General features: G+C 38.9%; 1 protein-coding gene across 3 annotated transcripts in view; it reads right to left on the reverse strand.

Moving 5' to 3' along the window:
* The window catches only part of LOC139131806 (adhesion G protein-coupled receptor L4-like), a 49,424-nt gene extending 40,259 nt beyond the window's left edge, over positions 1 to 9,165 (reverse strand). For 2 of the 3 annotated variants that reach the window (XM_070698078.1, XM_070698079.1), the window contains exons 1-2: positions 8,849 to 9,165; positions 241 to 283 (exon numbers count right to left, since the gene is read on the reverse strand). In XM_070698078.1, coding sequence (XP_070554179.1) covers positions 241 to 283; positions 8,849 to 8,872 — 67 coding nt within the window. In that variant the 5' untranslated portion in view covers positions 8,873 to 9,165. The remainder of the gene's footprint in view (positions 1 to 240; positions 284 to 8,848) is intronic. The other variant, XM_070698077.1, reaches the window with a different exon arrangement.
* Positions 9,166 to 15,049: the final 5,884 nt, after the last annotated feature.

Here is a 15,049-nt window from a genome sequence, read left to right on the forward strand (position 1 = left end):
TCAATTAAAAGGTCTGAAACACTCACAAATGCAGCGAGAGCTAGCTTTTCAAATACGTTTAACGATGTTGGAACGTTTCATTCATCGAATTGAGAAAAAAAAGGACGCATATAATTTCGAGGTAATGTCATCTCGGCGACCGTTACGGTCTACAACCAATATATTGTCTGGTTCAAGGACGTCGACGTAAATTGTGTTCAGCAAGTTTATTTAAATGTTGAGAATTAACATAATACTTACGTGCTGTGACCATAGCATAGAACAGCAAGAGGAAACACCATACCTGCAAGATGAAAAGTGTCCTTTTAAATGTGAATATAGGATGGGAGATACAAGATATTATAATTATATACTATGGCGACGTTGTTACATTCATGCCCAGTTGCTTGCCATCTCTTTGCATTGTATTTATGTGCAACTGCTGTTAAAAATAGAAACAGAAATTTTTTGAAAATTGTTCTTCCCCCTTCTTTAAATTTGATTGATTTATGCATTTTAGGTTGAGGATTTTCAAGAACTGCTCCTCTGAATTGTCCCTTTGACATATATTTGCCGATTTATGTATTTTGTTATTCGAAAATACAGCAAAACTCAGCGAAAGGATTGTAACGTTTCTAAGTGTTTTATTCAGAGATCATGTTCCAGTGGTTTCACTGTACAATCATATTTAGTAAAACAATTATAATGAAGACAATGTTCGTCGCCTCTGTTGTCTTGGCAACAATAAATCTTCGGTTGCATTTAACTCAGATCGTCAAGTTTCAGATGGGTTTGATGACTAAATGATAGTCTCAAATTTGCTATCATAAGTTTCGCCGCCCACCGTACCATATGCTGACATTTAAAAGAGCCAATGCCTGCTTGTACTGCTCAAAACCTTAAAATCTAGGCTATTCTGGATAACAAAGACTGAACCCTTACGGCAGATCTTGTTAGCTAATGAAAAGGGTGTAATTTATGTCTCAGATGAATGACATCGGATGGTATTAATGACATCTTTCTTTACAACGAGACCACTTTCATATCTAACATGATTTACTTGTTTATATAATAATAGGAATTGCCATACACACAACAACGCCTTAAATGGATGGGATAGACACTCACACACACACACACACACACACACACACACACACACACACACACACACACACACTCTCTCTCTCTCTCTCTCTCTCTCTCTCTCTCTCTCTCTCTCTCTCTCTCTCTCTCTCTCTCTCTCTTTCTGACGCTGGTTTGTTCTGCACTGTACTGTTCCCGTGAACCATCTATTGAGCAGTATACCTCTAATTATTGCACTCGTAAGATAGCAACCTCAGTTAACCATTACTTATTCTGTTCAACTCCAGTCACGCTTGTAAACTTAATGCTGTTATGTCAAGAGAATACCCACTGTAAATTGTATTTAATATCAACTTATTCGAGAAACAGCAGTCGATTCTTTAGCTAAAACACGTCCACGTAGATATTTAGTGAGTCCTTGCTTTAGAAAATAAAGATGAGCACCTTTCCTACAAAGTTGGCAAGTCCAAGGTCACCGGTCCCTACATGTTTACTATTCATCACATCTTCATAGCTTCCCAGGCTATAAATGAACCGTCTCAGTGACAACACTTTTATCCGATTTTATGGATTCATTTGCCCGTACCATGGCTTGAATTAAGACGAATGTACGTCGGCAGGGCAGAGCCTAAATTTCCGGCTTTATGGCTATAATTAGCTGCCAAATCTTAGTAAGACAGAGCACCTCCACGCACTTAGACAATTATCTCCTCGATTACCACCTGTTTCTCAAATCACTCGGTCGCCTATTGCAGGCTAATGTATTGCTCATTTTGTTTTTTCTCGATAGACACCGTCTAAATTACAAACACACTATCATGACCGAGTTTGCATCATTGACTTGTTAAAACACATTTCCTCAAGTCTGGAAGGACGGTGGATAAAATGCGCCTTTAGACAATCTACCTTATAAATAATATCCTATATGAAGAAGGCATGTTGAAACTTTAAGGTTATTTTTCACAAAAGACATTCTGTAGTTTTACAGTCTCTGTACAAGTTTTATCTTTTTCCAAGCTGGGATTTCCAGCCTGTGCATCGGGTTTGACTTCCGTTAGTACAATTCGCTCAAAGACTGTTCTGTTAACGACTTTACCGTCTTATTCAAATGTCACGAAATCCTTAACATAAACTGCTAAACCACATCGATTGTAATCAACTACAATTTATTGCAGTATCGCCATTTTAGGCGTCTGTGCTTTATATCTCTCTTTAATCTATTTGGCTTGTCGTAATTTCAAGTGCACATTCCATCTGTCAGTTTTGGTCTTATACCATTTATAAATTGTTTTCTCCTCTGCACTTTACATACATGTAGTTTTTTACCTTCCCTTTCACGGTCCCGAATTCACATAATTTTAAACTTTTTTCTCAGATTTTGTGATCATGGCCACTAAGTTGTGATTATAGGGAGGCAACCGTACATGAATCGGTATACGTAAGCTCCAGTAGAAACTATTCTTGTATGAAGACTCTTATTCGGTCGCGTCTCGTTCACAACTACATAGCGTCACCTGTTATAGTGAAGTTTGCGCCACGGTTCCTCCTGCGTGTAAGCAACAACTGATAAAACATAGGAGAATAACAAACGCAAATTTAACTGCATACTTTCAGTTGATGACGGCCAACATTATTTCAAAGGGGTTACGAAAAGTTCAGGGTTGATGTAGTAAAATTCCGGAAGGTGGAGTAATTGCGAGTCGTACTTAGCTACTCCCATTATAGTCAAAACTCACTTACACTTCGCAAAATAATGAACAGCAAATAAATCATCCAATTATTGAATCCAATTCTGTATCACAAAAGAAGTACGGGTATATTCACTCAAGGTAATCGAACATTTTGATGAACGTAAATGACATTACATCCTTGCATTTCGGTTGAAAATTTTAAATGTAGCCTAACTCTGAAATATATTACTGTTCAGTTAAGAATTCAGTGAATACCGTTTGTAATTAACGGGTTTTCTGTTAGATCGAAAATACCTTGATGAAAGGGTTATGTTGAAATCATGAACATGACTAATTCACCTCTTAGTGTTGGTTCGACTCTACCCAGGCAACTTGAGCTTGCATACATCTCCGTATATTTTTTATAACTTTGCCAATTGCCTGGAATTAACACACCGACATGAGGCAAATGCAATATGAATTTGTAGGGACACCAAAAACATGTCACCCCGAGAAAAATGTGTGACAAGATACAACATTTGAATTGAAAAATATACTCAAAGGCTTGTTCTCAATTAGAACTCACATCATAGATTCCATCTTTTGATTTAATTAAATATGATAAGTGGTTTGAATAAGTAATGTACTTTGAGGACAGATTTTCCAACTCAATTTTTTTTCGAGTCTTTGCTGATCTTGTCTGGACTCTTAATATTCATCGAGCAAATTAAGTTTTGACCATCTTGTTTTTATGAAAATGATATATTTCATATCGCCAGAGCATAAACACAGCGACATAAAGCTATTTTCAATTTCACGTATCGTTCAATTCGCTGAAGTTCGCTAATCGAAAAATTTGCACTTTGATCCCGTTGGTTTTTTGGATCATGAAAGAGAGTATTAGTGATAAGATATCCATTTTCGACGTGTAATTACATTAGTGTAATTTGCATTAAAATAATTAAAGTTATGCAAAGTAGACGATATATAAAGGTATGATCATGCACAATCATCGAGAAAAGCTCCCGAAAAATACAACCATTTTCAGTATTAGACAGCGAAGCTACTGCAGTGAACTGCAATGAAACTGCTTACACTAATTAGTTTCAGCTGTAGCTAGCTGACAAAGATAATGTGACCACCAGCTTTGAGAACGATAATAACATAAAGTCTATTTGCTTTCATTAATGTTAGATGTTCAATGACCTAGCTATATTAATGTATTAACGTTGCCGCATTGTCATGCATTCCTCGCATTAAGAGTATAAAATCTAAAATTACAAGTCCTGCTACAAATGTTCAACAACTCTACCTCTGAAACGAATATGAGATCGATCTTCTGTCACTTAACAATGTTGGCATGAAAGAAGCCGGGAGCATTGTCTTATAGGAAGCCACAAGGAAAATGTGATTTTGTTAGGTTTGAAAGTACGATACGCTTTAACGAGATATTACAATTACATGTCATATATAATCTGTGTACCCGCCAAAGCGTTAAACTGTGTACTGCTAGCTGTCGTAAGAATGAGAAGTGTTATCTGAAAGAGTAACTCGCGGAATGACAGCGATAGTTATCAAGTCATCACATGTACCAGGGCTGTGCCTAAATCGTTTTTACAGCAAGGTATCTGCAGAGTACCACGCGATAGTAACATTTTCAGACAAAGCCTAGGACATCAACGACACGGGCAGGACAGGCACTTTTCTAAACTGTAAATATCCATATCGACCAGTGATAGTTTTTTCCATCTCAAGATTACAGTTAATGTACCATTCAACATTATTTTCACAACGGGGGGGGGGGGGGGGGGGGGGGGGGGGGGGGGGGGAACTCCAAACAATACCGTTTATACTCAGATGTTGAGCGATTTTATGCCTTATTGAAGCCGAGTGGGCTGCCACATTAGTAAATTGTGTACCAGTGAAATATGTATTGTGCAATATACACATTACGTGCACTGGCACACGTTAATAAACCGCCCGAAGAACAAAGGCGGCGTCGCGAAGACTGTTATCAATAACTGTTAAGTAATAACGATAGGCTCAATGTATCACTAGCAAGCTCCATGGTGTGCCGTAAATATTGAAGGCTTCATCGTCGTTGTTAAGGCTGCACCTTCTAACGGCTAATGAATGCGTATACTTCAAATCTAACACTTAAAGAAATAGTTCAGAACTTCGCATACCGTGTCTCAATGGGAATTAACCGGCTGAAATGTACCGAGGGTTGCGACAGTTCATCTATCGCAACTATGAAATCTCATTCAGCTATATTTAAAGGCCGTGCAAAAGTATAAGTTTGTATAAACCCATTCAATACAATCAGCAGCCTACATTAACGTCCCGCGGAGATACATCCTCTGTGGCGAGACGACTTGTTCAGCGGAACATTGGGTCGTCTTTCAAATTTCACTGAAAGGATCCAAAGTCTTTCATAGATCCGCCGTCTTTTTTTAGAGTGTGTTCGAAGTTGATAACGAAATTCAGGGTAAAACGGCCAAGAGAAAACGAATATGAAATCAAGAGTTGAGTCAGCGACAGAGCGGTCGTTGTATGAAATGCATAGTCAGCTTGAACGTAGGTTGTTCAGAATCGGTTGAAGAGTTTCAAGTTCGTGGTAGTGAACAATATTGCGTAAATTTGTGGAAAAGGTTTAGTTTTTAACTTGTAAGGGCTGGGTATCAAAAACATCAACAATGGTGGATGGCGATTAGAAAAAATAGATTTACCTCGACTAATTTAACGATAAAGTATCTGCCATGTGTCTTTTGGTTAGATGCTATGACAGCTGTCGATGTATGCGGCTCGGAACAGATATTCAACCTCAGAAACTTTTACAATTCTGTTTTTATCAACTACTTGTGAGGGCTCAGTTTGAAGCTCATTGAGTGAATAAAGGATTACCTTTTTTGAAAATCGAAAATTTCATTATTCCACATAGAGTTAACATAGGGATTATGAATTTTAAGTGTAAGTAAATATTGAGTAACTTGTTGTCTGGTACCTAATTTTACACGGTGACCCCTGGTTTTATTCTTGATTTCGTAAGGGAATGGTTTAAAATATCTAGTTTACGGAAAGTCTGAGCAAACGTTTAAGACTTCAAGGCGTGTATTACCTTAACACTGGCAGATCGTTATAAGTCTAATATCTTCAAGTTGACGGAAAAAATCGACAAAATAACAGGAATTCTGTATTCGTGGGTTGTCATTCGACGGTTTCAATAATTAAAAACGTTGGCGTGCCATACTGTGATACCATACGTAAAACTGTGGACTGTGGTGAATTAATCACACACACTGTCTGGTACTTTGGGAAGCTATGGCATTGTGTCTAACAGCGCGTATATTTCCAAATGCAATATCTGAGCTCTCATTTGACTTTTTCGTATTTTCTCGTTTGACTGCTTTGATAAAATCTGAAATGATAAACTGTGACCACGTGAACTCAATCCCATAGATTATTTCACTATGTCAACACTGATTGTCCACAACCATTCTTTAGTGCGCTATATTATTCCCCTTAGCTTTCAAGGCCCGTAGTTGACATGAAGTTCTCTCCTATCCAGAAATGATCGAAGAGAGGTGAATTTATGTAAATTGTCTGTGTCACAGAATTTCTGCGTTTTATATAAGTACTACGAAAACTGAAATGAACAACGTGAGTTCCCTAGATTCACTGGGTAACGGACCCAGATCAAGCTTTTCAATTATGCTGTCTTTCTAGATCTTTTTACACTAATAAATTCATATCTAGCGATCAACGACACGACCAGACGGTACCTTTCCTAATGTCAAGGTTGCTAATCTGTTTTTCATAAAGGTAAAGGAGAACTTTTGAGCATTTGATGGTTTCTAGCTGTAACCCCAGGTAATTAAACGTTCACTTCACACAATAAATCACCTTCCGTAATATCGCCCTACCGATAATATCAGTACGACTGCGTGACACGCTGAATTGAACTGCAGACTTCGTTTAAGTTTGTCAAATTTTTATGTTGTAAAATGAGTGTTAACGATTCACATTTTGAGTGCATACTGCATGCCATGTACTGTCGCTCTCACGAATGACAAGTGGACGCTACCAACATTTTATTGAATTTCCTGCGACTTCGAGATTGTAATTAATCTTTCTTTGCACGTGAGTGTCGTTAGAAATGAACACAGCTTACAGTACGCACAATGCAGTCAATATTTCTTTAAAATATTCCCCTTTTCGTCTTTGTGGACGGTAGTGTGACGCATGTATGTCAAAATTTTATCCGAAATGCTCACCATTCATATAATGCAGTATCGTCATTTACTTGCCCCAAGGGTAAATTGCACGTATTTTGAAAACCTTTGCTCTTAGTAAACACAGTGATGGAGGTACAAATGTAAATAGCACCTTCACGTAAGTTTGCGCACTTTGTATTTCTCTATTCACACACTGACTTGTAAATGAGTCCGAGGTGAAGTCAGGCCTTCCGTCTAGACGTTTGCAAATGTTGTTTTTGTCGATATCTTGATTGACTTTTTAAAGTGATCGCGTGAGAGCCACAACATCGCCACAAAGGACGCTACAGCTCTGATCATTTAAAAATCGATTTTTGGGGCAAAACATGGGCCCTCTTTGAGAAAGATGAATAGGAACGATGCTTGCATTGATGATTGACAAATGCAACCCTGATATCCGCTTCGCCTAATCGAGCGTCGAGAGATTTCCCTATTTGAGTTGTGTATAAGAGAACTTCCTCCGCACATAAGGGTTTTGCAATAAATCGTAATTTATGATGGAGTTGTCTTTCGGGCAAATATGTTCCAGGCGTTTCCGTGGCAACATATGAGCCGTGCCAATTTCTTGGATGCGGAGGAGGAAAAGTGAAAATTGAATGGCATCAGACTATATCGTCAGAAAGGTTAGCGGACAAAGGAGAATCGGCTGGCTTTACGTGAATTCTCGGCGACTTGAAAAGAAACAGTTGCGTCATGAAGAATTCGTTTGTTAGCATCATTGTCGTTTATATTTACGGGCGGCGAAGATCACAGCGACAGTAACGACTATCCCTGATGGTACCGCAATCAAATAAAAACCAACTCATCTCAGTTGTAATCAGTATCTCATCTTTTAATCTTGCCTTCTGTTTTAGGGCCTGACTTTTCAGCATTGTGTGTTAAGGGAAAAATAATTTTAAAATTATCACCAACGGCTAGGTTTTCTTTTATTTTCGCTATTTGCTAATGAAATGCGTCGATTCCATGGCAATGTTAGATTTAAGTATGCTTCCATGGTTTCATAATTTGCTTTCAAATTGACAAAAATACTTTCACGTCAACAACTTATCCAGGTGCTGCACGGCAGTTATTTATCACGATTCAGAGCTACACCCTATAACTTGAACAGCTTTGGAAAGTATAGATTGTACACATGCCAACGCCCGGTATGGTAATGAAAATACAGAGCCAAAAGTGCACCTCTGATTTGACTTGCCTCGATATGATTCATGTTCCAGTGACATTACTCATTCTGAAAGATCACATTATTACGTTACAGTGGTTTAAATTACTGATTTAAACCACCAATTAGAATTTATTCCCTACATGTGTGTCCGCTGACGATTTACAAGCTGTTTTCACTAAATTGCCTTTTGCTCTCTTAAACGCGAAGAAAATATGAAAAGAAAAGGAAAAGATTGCCACACATTTACAAGTGAATGTTTTGTCCAGTGTTTTCTTCTATAACTGCATGACGGATTAAAACTATGACGGAGGAAAGTTCACGTCTGAAAACGGAAGTGGTTCACTAAATTGCAGGTACTTTGAAACAAATCTTCTTGGAAGGCACAGTTACGTACGTTCTCTTCTCAAACGTAATTGAGCGAGACGAGGAGCCTTTATGAAGTGTAAGCGATCCACCAGTACTAATGTGTGAACGCATGTCGTACACACGAATGCTATAAAGCTCTTCTGAAATAATCAGCGAGCCAACTATTGGATGCAATTGCCACAACTGCAGTACATTCTTTTCGCAACAGTTTTCTTGAGTTGTTATAAGAATAATATTTTCATCAGCCAACGCTGCTATAATCACTTTTTTGCCCGAGTATAGAAATTAAAAGTATGCTTTGAACTCACCTCAATGTATTTTGTCATCTTCATTCGCAGACTTTCGTGAGAGGAAGTGTCCGATATAGTTGCAAATGACTGTTTTGTCCACTGAAAGTGCGGAGAGAGCGTCCACAGTACTCACAAATGCTGCGGTATGACTGAGAATGCCTCCCCGACGAGCACCAATCTGCTCCGAATATGCCTAGCACACCATTAAGCGCCGGCTAACTACCCAGGATGTATACATGACAACTGGTGCTTAGGATACAGAAACACCCTTAGCAAACAGCCAATGAGATGCCGTCGCTTCTAGCTTACGCTGCAGCTCCTTTGATAATTGTTAACTGATGCTCTTCAAGATACAAGATTGTATTTTGAAAACCCCTTCAGATTGTCCTTTCTCCGCTTTGTACGTCACGGAATTTCAACTCATTTGATGAAGATATGGGCACGTCAGTTCAACTCTTCAGAGCCAAACAGGAAGAATTACTTGTTTCGCGTAGCATTTCGGATCAAAATTATACTTCAGTAGCAACTTGCAACTAATAGCCATAGAAGGAAATATTATATTCTGTTTCATGAGTTCGGCATTGCCAGAAGTTTGGGTTTTTTGCTCCTCATGAACAATAACCAAGGAGAATAACTGTCTTTTTGTCGGTCTGCATAAATGTCATTCACTAATCGTGTCGCTAAATTTTCACTATGAACAGGCAGTATTGTACACATGAAATAGATCTTGCGTGATATGGCGGTTTCGTAAAAAACTGCTCATAAGACTTTATCTTTTGGTGCTAAACCTGATCCACTTACGGCAGAATGCGGTTTCGTTCGTAATAATACCGCAAAGGGAGTGGAAAACGAGGATCATTCTTTCTCGACTCTACATTTTGAGTGAAAACCTGTTCCATCCATTCCTAGAAAACAGACCCTTTCATTAAATCCACAGGTAGAACAATTTGGAGTATTTTGACTTTGCTTACAAGAGCGTGGTATTTGAACACGAGAAGAATTAAAGAGAAACAGTGCTAAGTCGACACCTTTCTCCAAAGGTACATTTGATCCTTATATCACGAATTTTAGACAACACATCAGTACGGCTAAATCTATAATAATTTTTCATTACTTTTTCCTCAAAGACAGTGAAATTTAAATTTGGAGACCTTAAGCTTTACAGCCTCTCAACAACTTGAAAGCAAATCGTGTTTCGTGTCGGGGACATTTATTTTTCGAAACGACGCGCTTTAATCAATGTGTCCTCGAGCTTGTAAAAAATATATCAGATGAAATTCCAGTGTGGAAAACAAGCTGAAGCCTATCAGTGAACATTTTATGTTACTTCGGTCTTTGTGACATTATTGGACTTTTTATGACTCAGCATAAACTCGGCTATTTTATTTCCTGGGCGGATGGCGTATCATGATCAACCTCTGTATTAGTTTGCAGCCGTTAACTGTTTGGAGAAAATTTAGGAATGGCCGTCGTGGTGTATTTAGTTTATAATGATGCTGCTGCTGCTGCTGCTGCTGCTAATGATGATGATGATGATGATGATGATGATGATGATGATGATGATGACGACGACGACGATGATGATGATGATGATGATGATGATGATGATGATGATGATGATGATGATGATGGTGATGATGATGATGATGATAATTGCGACGGTGACGGTATCGGACGCTAAATTTCTGCTCCTGAGAAAGAAAGGTATGTGACGTTGAAACGTGTGTTGGATCAGAAGAGTGTAACCCGTGCATAACGCCAGTCAATGAAAAGGATCGGAGTACATATTAGGGAGACAATGAGGACGTGCTTGCCATGGACTCGCAATTTCGGAAAAGAAATTTCTAGACACAATTACCGGTGTAAGTCTTTTGTAGTGCCATGTTAACCTGTAATCTTTGCCAGTGTTATTGATTGTATGCAGTCTTGTTTAACTCTCATTCAAGCCAGAAACTTATCTATTCCAACACTAAACTTTTCACTCATCAAAGGTTTCTTTCTGTTTCCAACACCCACTAAAGACCGGTCGAACTACACGTATCTTTCTGTAATACGAACCTCACTCCCTCTGTTTATCGTTTCTTTTACAGGCGTCATTTTGCCTCAATAAACGCTATGCAATGTTGTGGAGGACTTTAGAATACTCAAACTGCTTCATATATATATATATATATATATATATATATATATAGAGAGAGAGAGAGAGAGAGAGAGAGAGAGAGAGAGAGAGAGAGAGAGAGAGAGAGAGAGAGAGAGAGAGAGAGAATTGGACCAGGTATCCTATAGATACGTTGGCAATAATAATAGAGTTAGCTACCATACGCAACGAGGAAATTGATGTTACGACAATGCTTTGTTGATTGTTGGGTAACATTTTGAAGATGAACGTTCTTGCGGCTTTTAAGCATGTCGTTACTTCATGAATATGCCACAGTAGGAATATTGTATCTAGTTGTCGTTTCGCTCTTTACGGTAACGATTGTCACGCCTATGTAAAAAAGTTGAATTTAAGTCCGGGCCTAAATTTCTCCGCAAATGCGCATGTGCAGTGTTGTAAAAGCTGAAGGCTGAATACTGCAGCCGTCCTTAACGCATAGAAAGTAACTATCTGAGTGCCAGTGCAGAAAATAAAACCCAATTGAAATTTACAGCCGCAATGTGAGAAGTTGATACATGATTATTGTATCGATTTTATTGCTTCTTTTTTGCCATTTTCAGAACTCGTATTTTTATCAAGCTTGTCAGTTTGTTTTACAAGCAGCAACGATTAAGGTCTCCCCAAAAACCACAACAAAGCAACCACGTTATACAAATTAAACCTTGAAATTGGTAAAGAAAACCATGCTCAGTAACAGTTGCAAGACCTTTTTTGTTTATAATTGAAAGCAGAAATTGTAAGCGATTTGCGAAAAGCATAACGATGTCAACGTGACCTCAATTTTGTTCCACAAACGATCAATACTACCACAGAAAAGGTAAAGCTTACTTCTTTGCGAAACTTAATGATTTACTCAATACCATCAAATTGCCGTATTACCGTATTCATCGTATCTCCTACCATTCCGTAATTTTATTCGAGGGCCTTAAAAGTGTGTGAGCCGAAGGCACAGGTGATAATTTAAGTTGTCAGTAGTCAACTTGCTAGAAAGATGTTGTAAGTCACTGCTGGCTAGATTATTGTCACGCAGTTCGATAACAGCCAATCACTGGCGACGCACAAACGCATGGTCAGATCACATGGATTATACATGAATTGCAGGCTAAATTTCGATCAAATCTTTACTGAGAGGGAACGTTAAACTAAGAAAGAATCAGCTATGGCCCAAACGCGATTTTTTTGCTCCGACACTAGTTGTGAAGGATAGATGGTGTCAGCCGTATAATTGATTGAGCATACGCTGAGTCGTGAAAAAAAATCATAACTGCAATTAAAAGCTTCACAGACATACCGCTGTTCGTAATGGGTATTTGGCCGGCCAGACAACTTTGCAATACACGATTTGGCAAAAATTCATCGAAGAAGCTCAGATTTTGTGTGCAACCTAAAAAGGCGTGGGCGATCTCGACACTCAATTTACACCAGTAGAAAGCTTTCACAGAGTATATAATGAATTTACACATCATCGCGACAGACAGTTAAACTAATGGATATGCTCGAAGACACATAGCCGCGTAAATCGAAATGGAAGTTGGCCCACAGGAATACACAAACACGTGGATTGTCTTCGGGGAGGAAGGAAAGACACAAAGTGATCTCATAAGAAAACAAATGTCACAGTTCAATCGATTTGGACAATGTGTTTGTAGGTTAATCAACAAGACACGATTATTGGAAAGAAAGGGTGAAAATTGTTCTCCTCTGGTGCAATTGCAGAGTAGAATGTTACATTCGGGGACTTTTAAGAAAGACTAAGCCTCGGGGACAGATGTTACTTTGCCAGTCTAAAGCTTGTGTAAATTTATTTTAAACGGTTCAGGAGAAGTGAAAAAATCTCCATTCTATGACAAAATAGTCTCTTAAAATTATGCCAGTTCTTTGCAAAATTCAAAAGCCATGTGGTGAACCGTAATTGAGTTCCTTATGATGAAAGAAAATTATTGTGAAAAGTTTCCCTTGCAAGATTATAAGAAAAAAATAAAACTTTGATTCACCCTAGTGTTGCGTATAATCATTTATGTGTTGTATCCAAGGTCAAGGATACAGTGTCTGTCAAGTTTGCAACCCTTGCATAAATCCGCTCAAGCACAGACGTCATTCTGGTATTGATCTCGAATTCAGCCTCCGTCCCCTTCTAAAATGCCTCACCTGCCGGTAACTGCCAATGATAAAGCGCTGACTGCTTGTTCAAAATAGAGTTTGTAAAGTTCACGTTGAGGCAGTGCCGCCGTATCGGAAAATTGCTCCAATCGCAGAGGCCGAAACGTCGTGCATTTTTTATTTGATAATCTAATTTCCTGAAATAGACCCAGACGTGTACGTTGTCACATTCTACAGTTTGTTGCGACGACAATAAGATGGCAAACAACGTAATTCGTTTATGCTTCTCAAAATCCATACAAGTCACCCTGGACATCCCAACAAGTTTTGGACGACCTCCGTTTTCCCTGTAAATGTTTCCATAAAAGGCGGTTGTTAATTTGCGGCAAAAAGTTCAACAAATAGTTCAACAGCCTCTGGTTAACACCCACAGTTTTCAATGATAAACTCTCCATTTTCTATTCTCGGCTTAAGTTTTCACGCAGAAAATGGTCGATTCTTATACCAAACCCTATATTTTGCGTCGGCTATTCTTAAATCAATAACCCGGAACAAAGTCGATGACTGTGACTTTGTTTTCAAGTTGACTTGGTGGACAGCCGTATCTGTTGATAGCTTAATGAATAGTTGATTGAGTGATGTATCTTTGTCAACCACTAATATACTGCTGCTCTCATGTAAATATTTTTACTCAGTTAAAGTGCATACAAAAGATCTATCACTGTGCAAGTATCCGGGCAGCGACATTCAGATTTAATTTAATCGTTTATTTTTACCACTGAACAGGGATCTCATACAACAAATGTTATCCTTAAAGGTATACTGTCACCTGTTCCAATTTTGCCACAGTTACCATAGAAAGAGAAAATCTAACCAATCACAGATTTTAAGCGGGTGGCTGCTTTTTAAACACAGCGCCCCCACATGGGCATTTTTAATACCAAAAACGCCCCTTTGACCATATATGGGTATATTTAGATTACAGGTGACTGTATGCCTTTAACAAGGATAACACTCAGGCATGTCTTATATCGATTTTCAACAACATAAGCATCTACGTGGTTGAGGGTGAAGATTCTTCCACGCGATGGACCCGTTGTCCCACAGGTGCATGGAGTTGCCGTGTAGTATACATAGAGAGAAGGGGAAGGTTTGACACGACTTTGCCCTCCGGAATCCTGTAGACGATAAAAATCCACGTATATCAACGCATGCTATAAAAAACTACCGTCCTTCGATAGATAAATACCTTTGATGTCCAACCTTGAGACGCGTTAATCGTTATTAAGTCCCACTTTTGGCCCCAAACTCCTGGTCAGGTATATTATTAGGGCCCGTCAGACATTTTGAATGGGGCAAATCACCCATAGTTCATTTGAACTCGTGACTTTTGCTAAACTATTTTCTAAAACACTTACCAACTAAAAATGGTAATCTTTTCCATGACTTTTGTTTGTTCGAAACGCAAATCCGGACGTTGTACACCAGTATCTGTAGCCCGTTTGATAGCCGATTTAAATTTAGCGGTTGTGGGGTCACCGGTTCATGTGGAATGCTAATAAGAACCGCGCTGCTGCTGAACGTAAGAGCCTGATGACCTGGGGTACCCAGAGAGTTTCGGGCCGATATTGAGACTAAATGTTGGTTTGCCCAATTGAAACTTGAGCGTTATAGGCAAGAGGTATTTCGCTATGGGCGTCGACCTTTTATTTGACTCTAAACTCAATATTTTATTGGATTCACGGTCCCGAGGGCAAAGTCGTGTCAACCCTTCCCCTTCTCTCTATGTATATACTACACGGCAACTCCACGCACCTGTGCGTTGTCCAGGCTTGGAAACTGTCCCTTCCACCGTGCCTGTGTTCCACGCACAGTTCTAATAATCCTGTATGGGTCGTTACAGTGGAGTTCAATACATGTAATTGGTGAACGATGAATTCAATCGATTTACAGAATGTTTC

The sequence above is a fragment of the Ptychodera flava genome, chromosome 4, assembly GCF_041260155.1.
Source record: "Ptychodera flava strain L36383 chromosome 4, AS_Pfla_20210202, whole genome shotgun sequence".
Lineage (NCBI taxonomy): Eukaryota > Metazoa > Hemichordata > Enteropneusta > Ptychoderidae > Ptychodera > Ptychodera flava.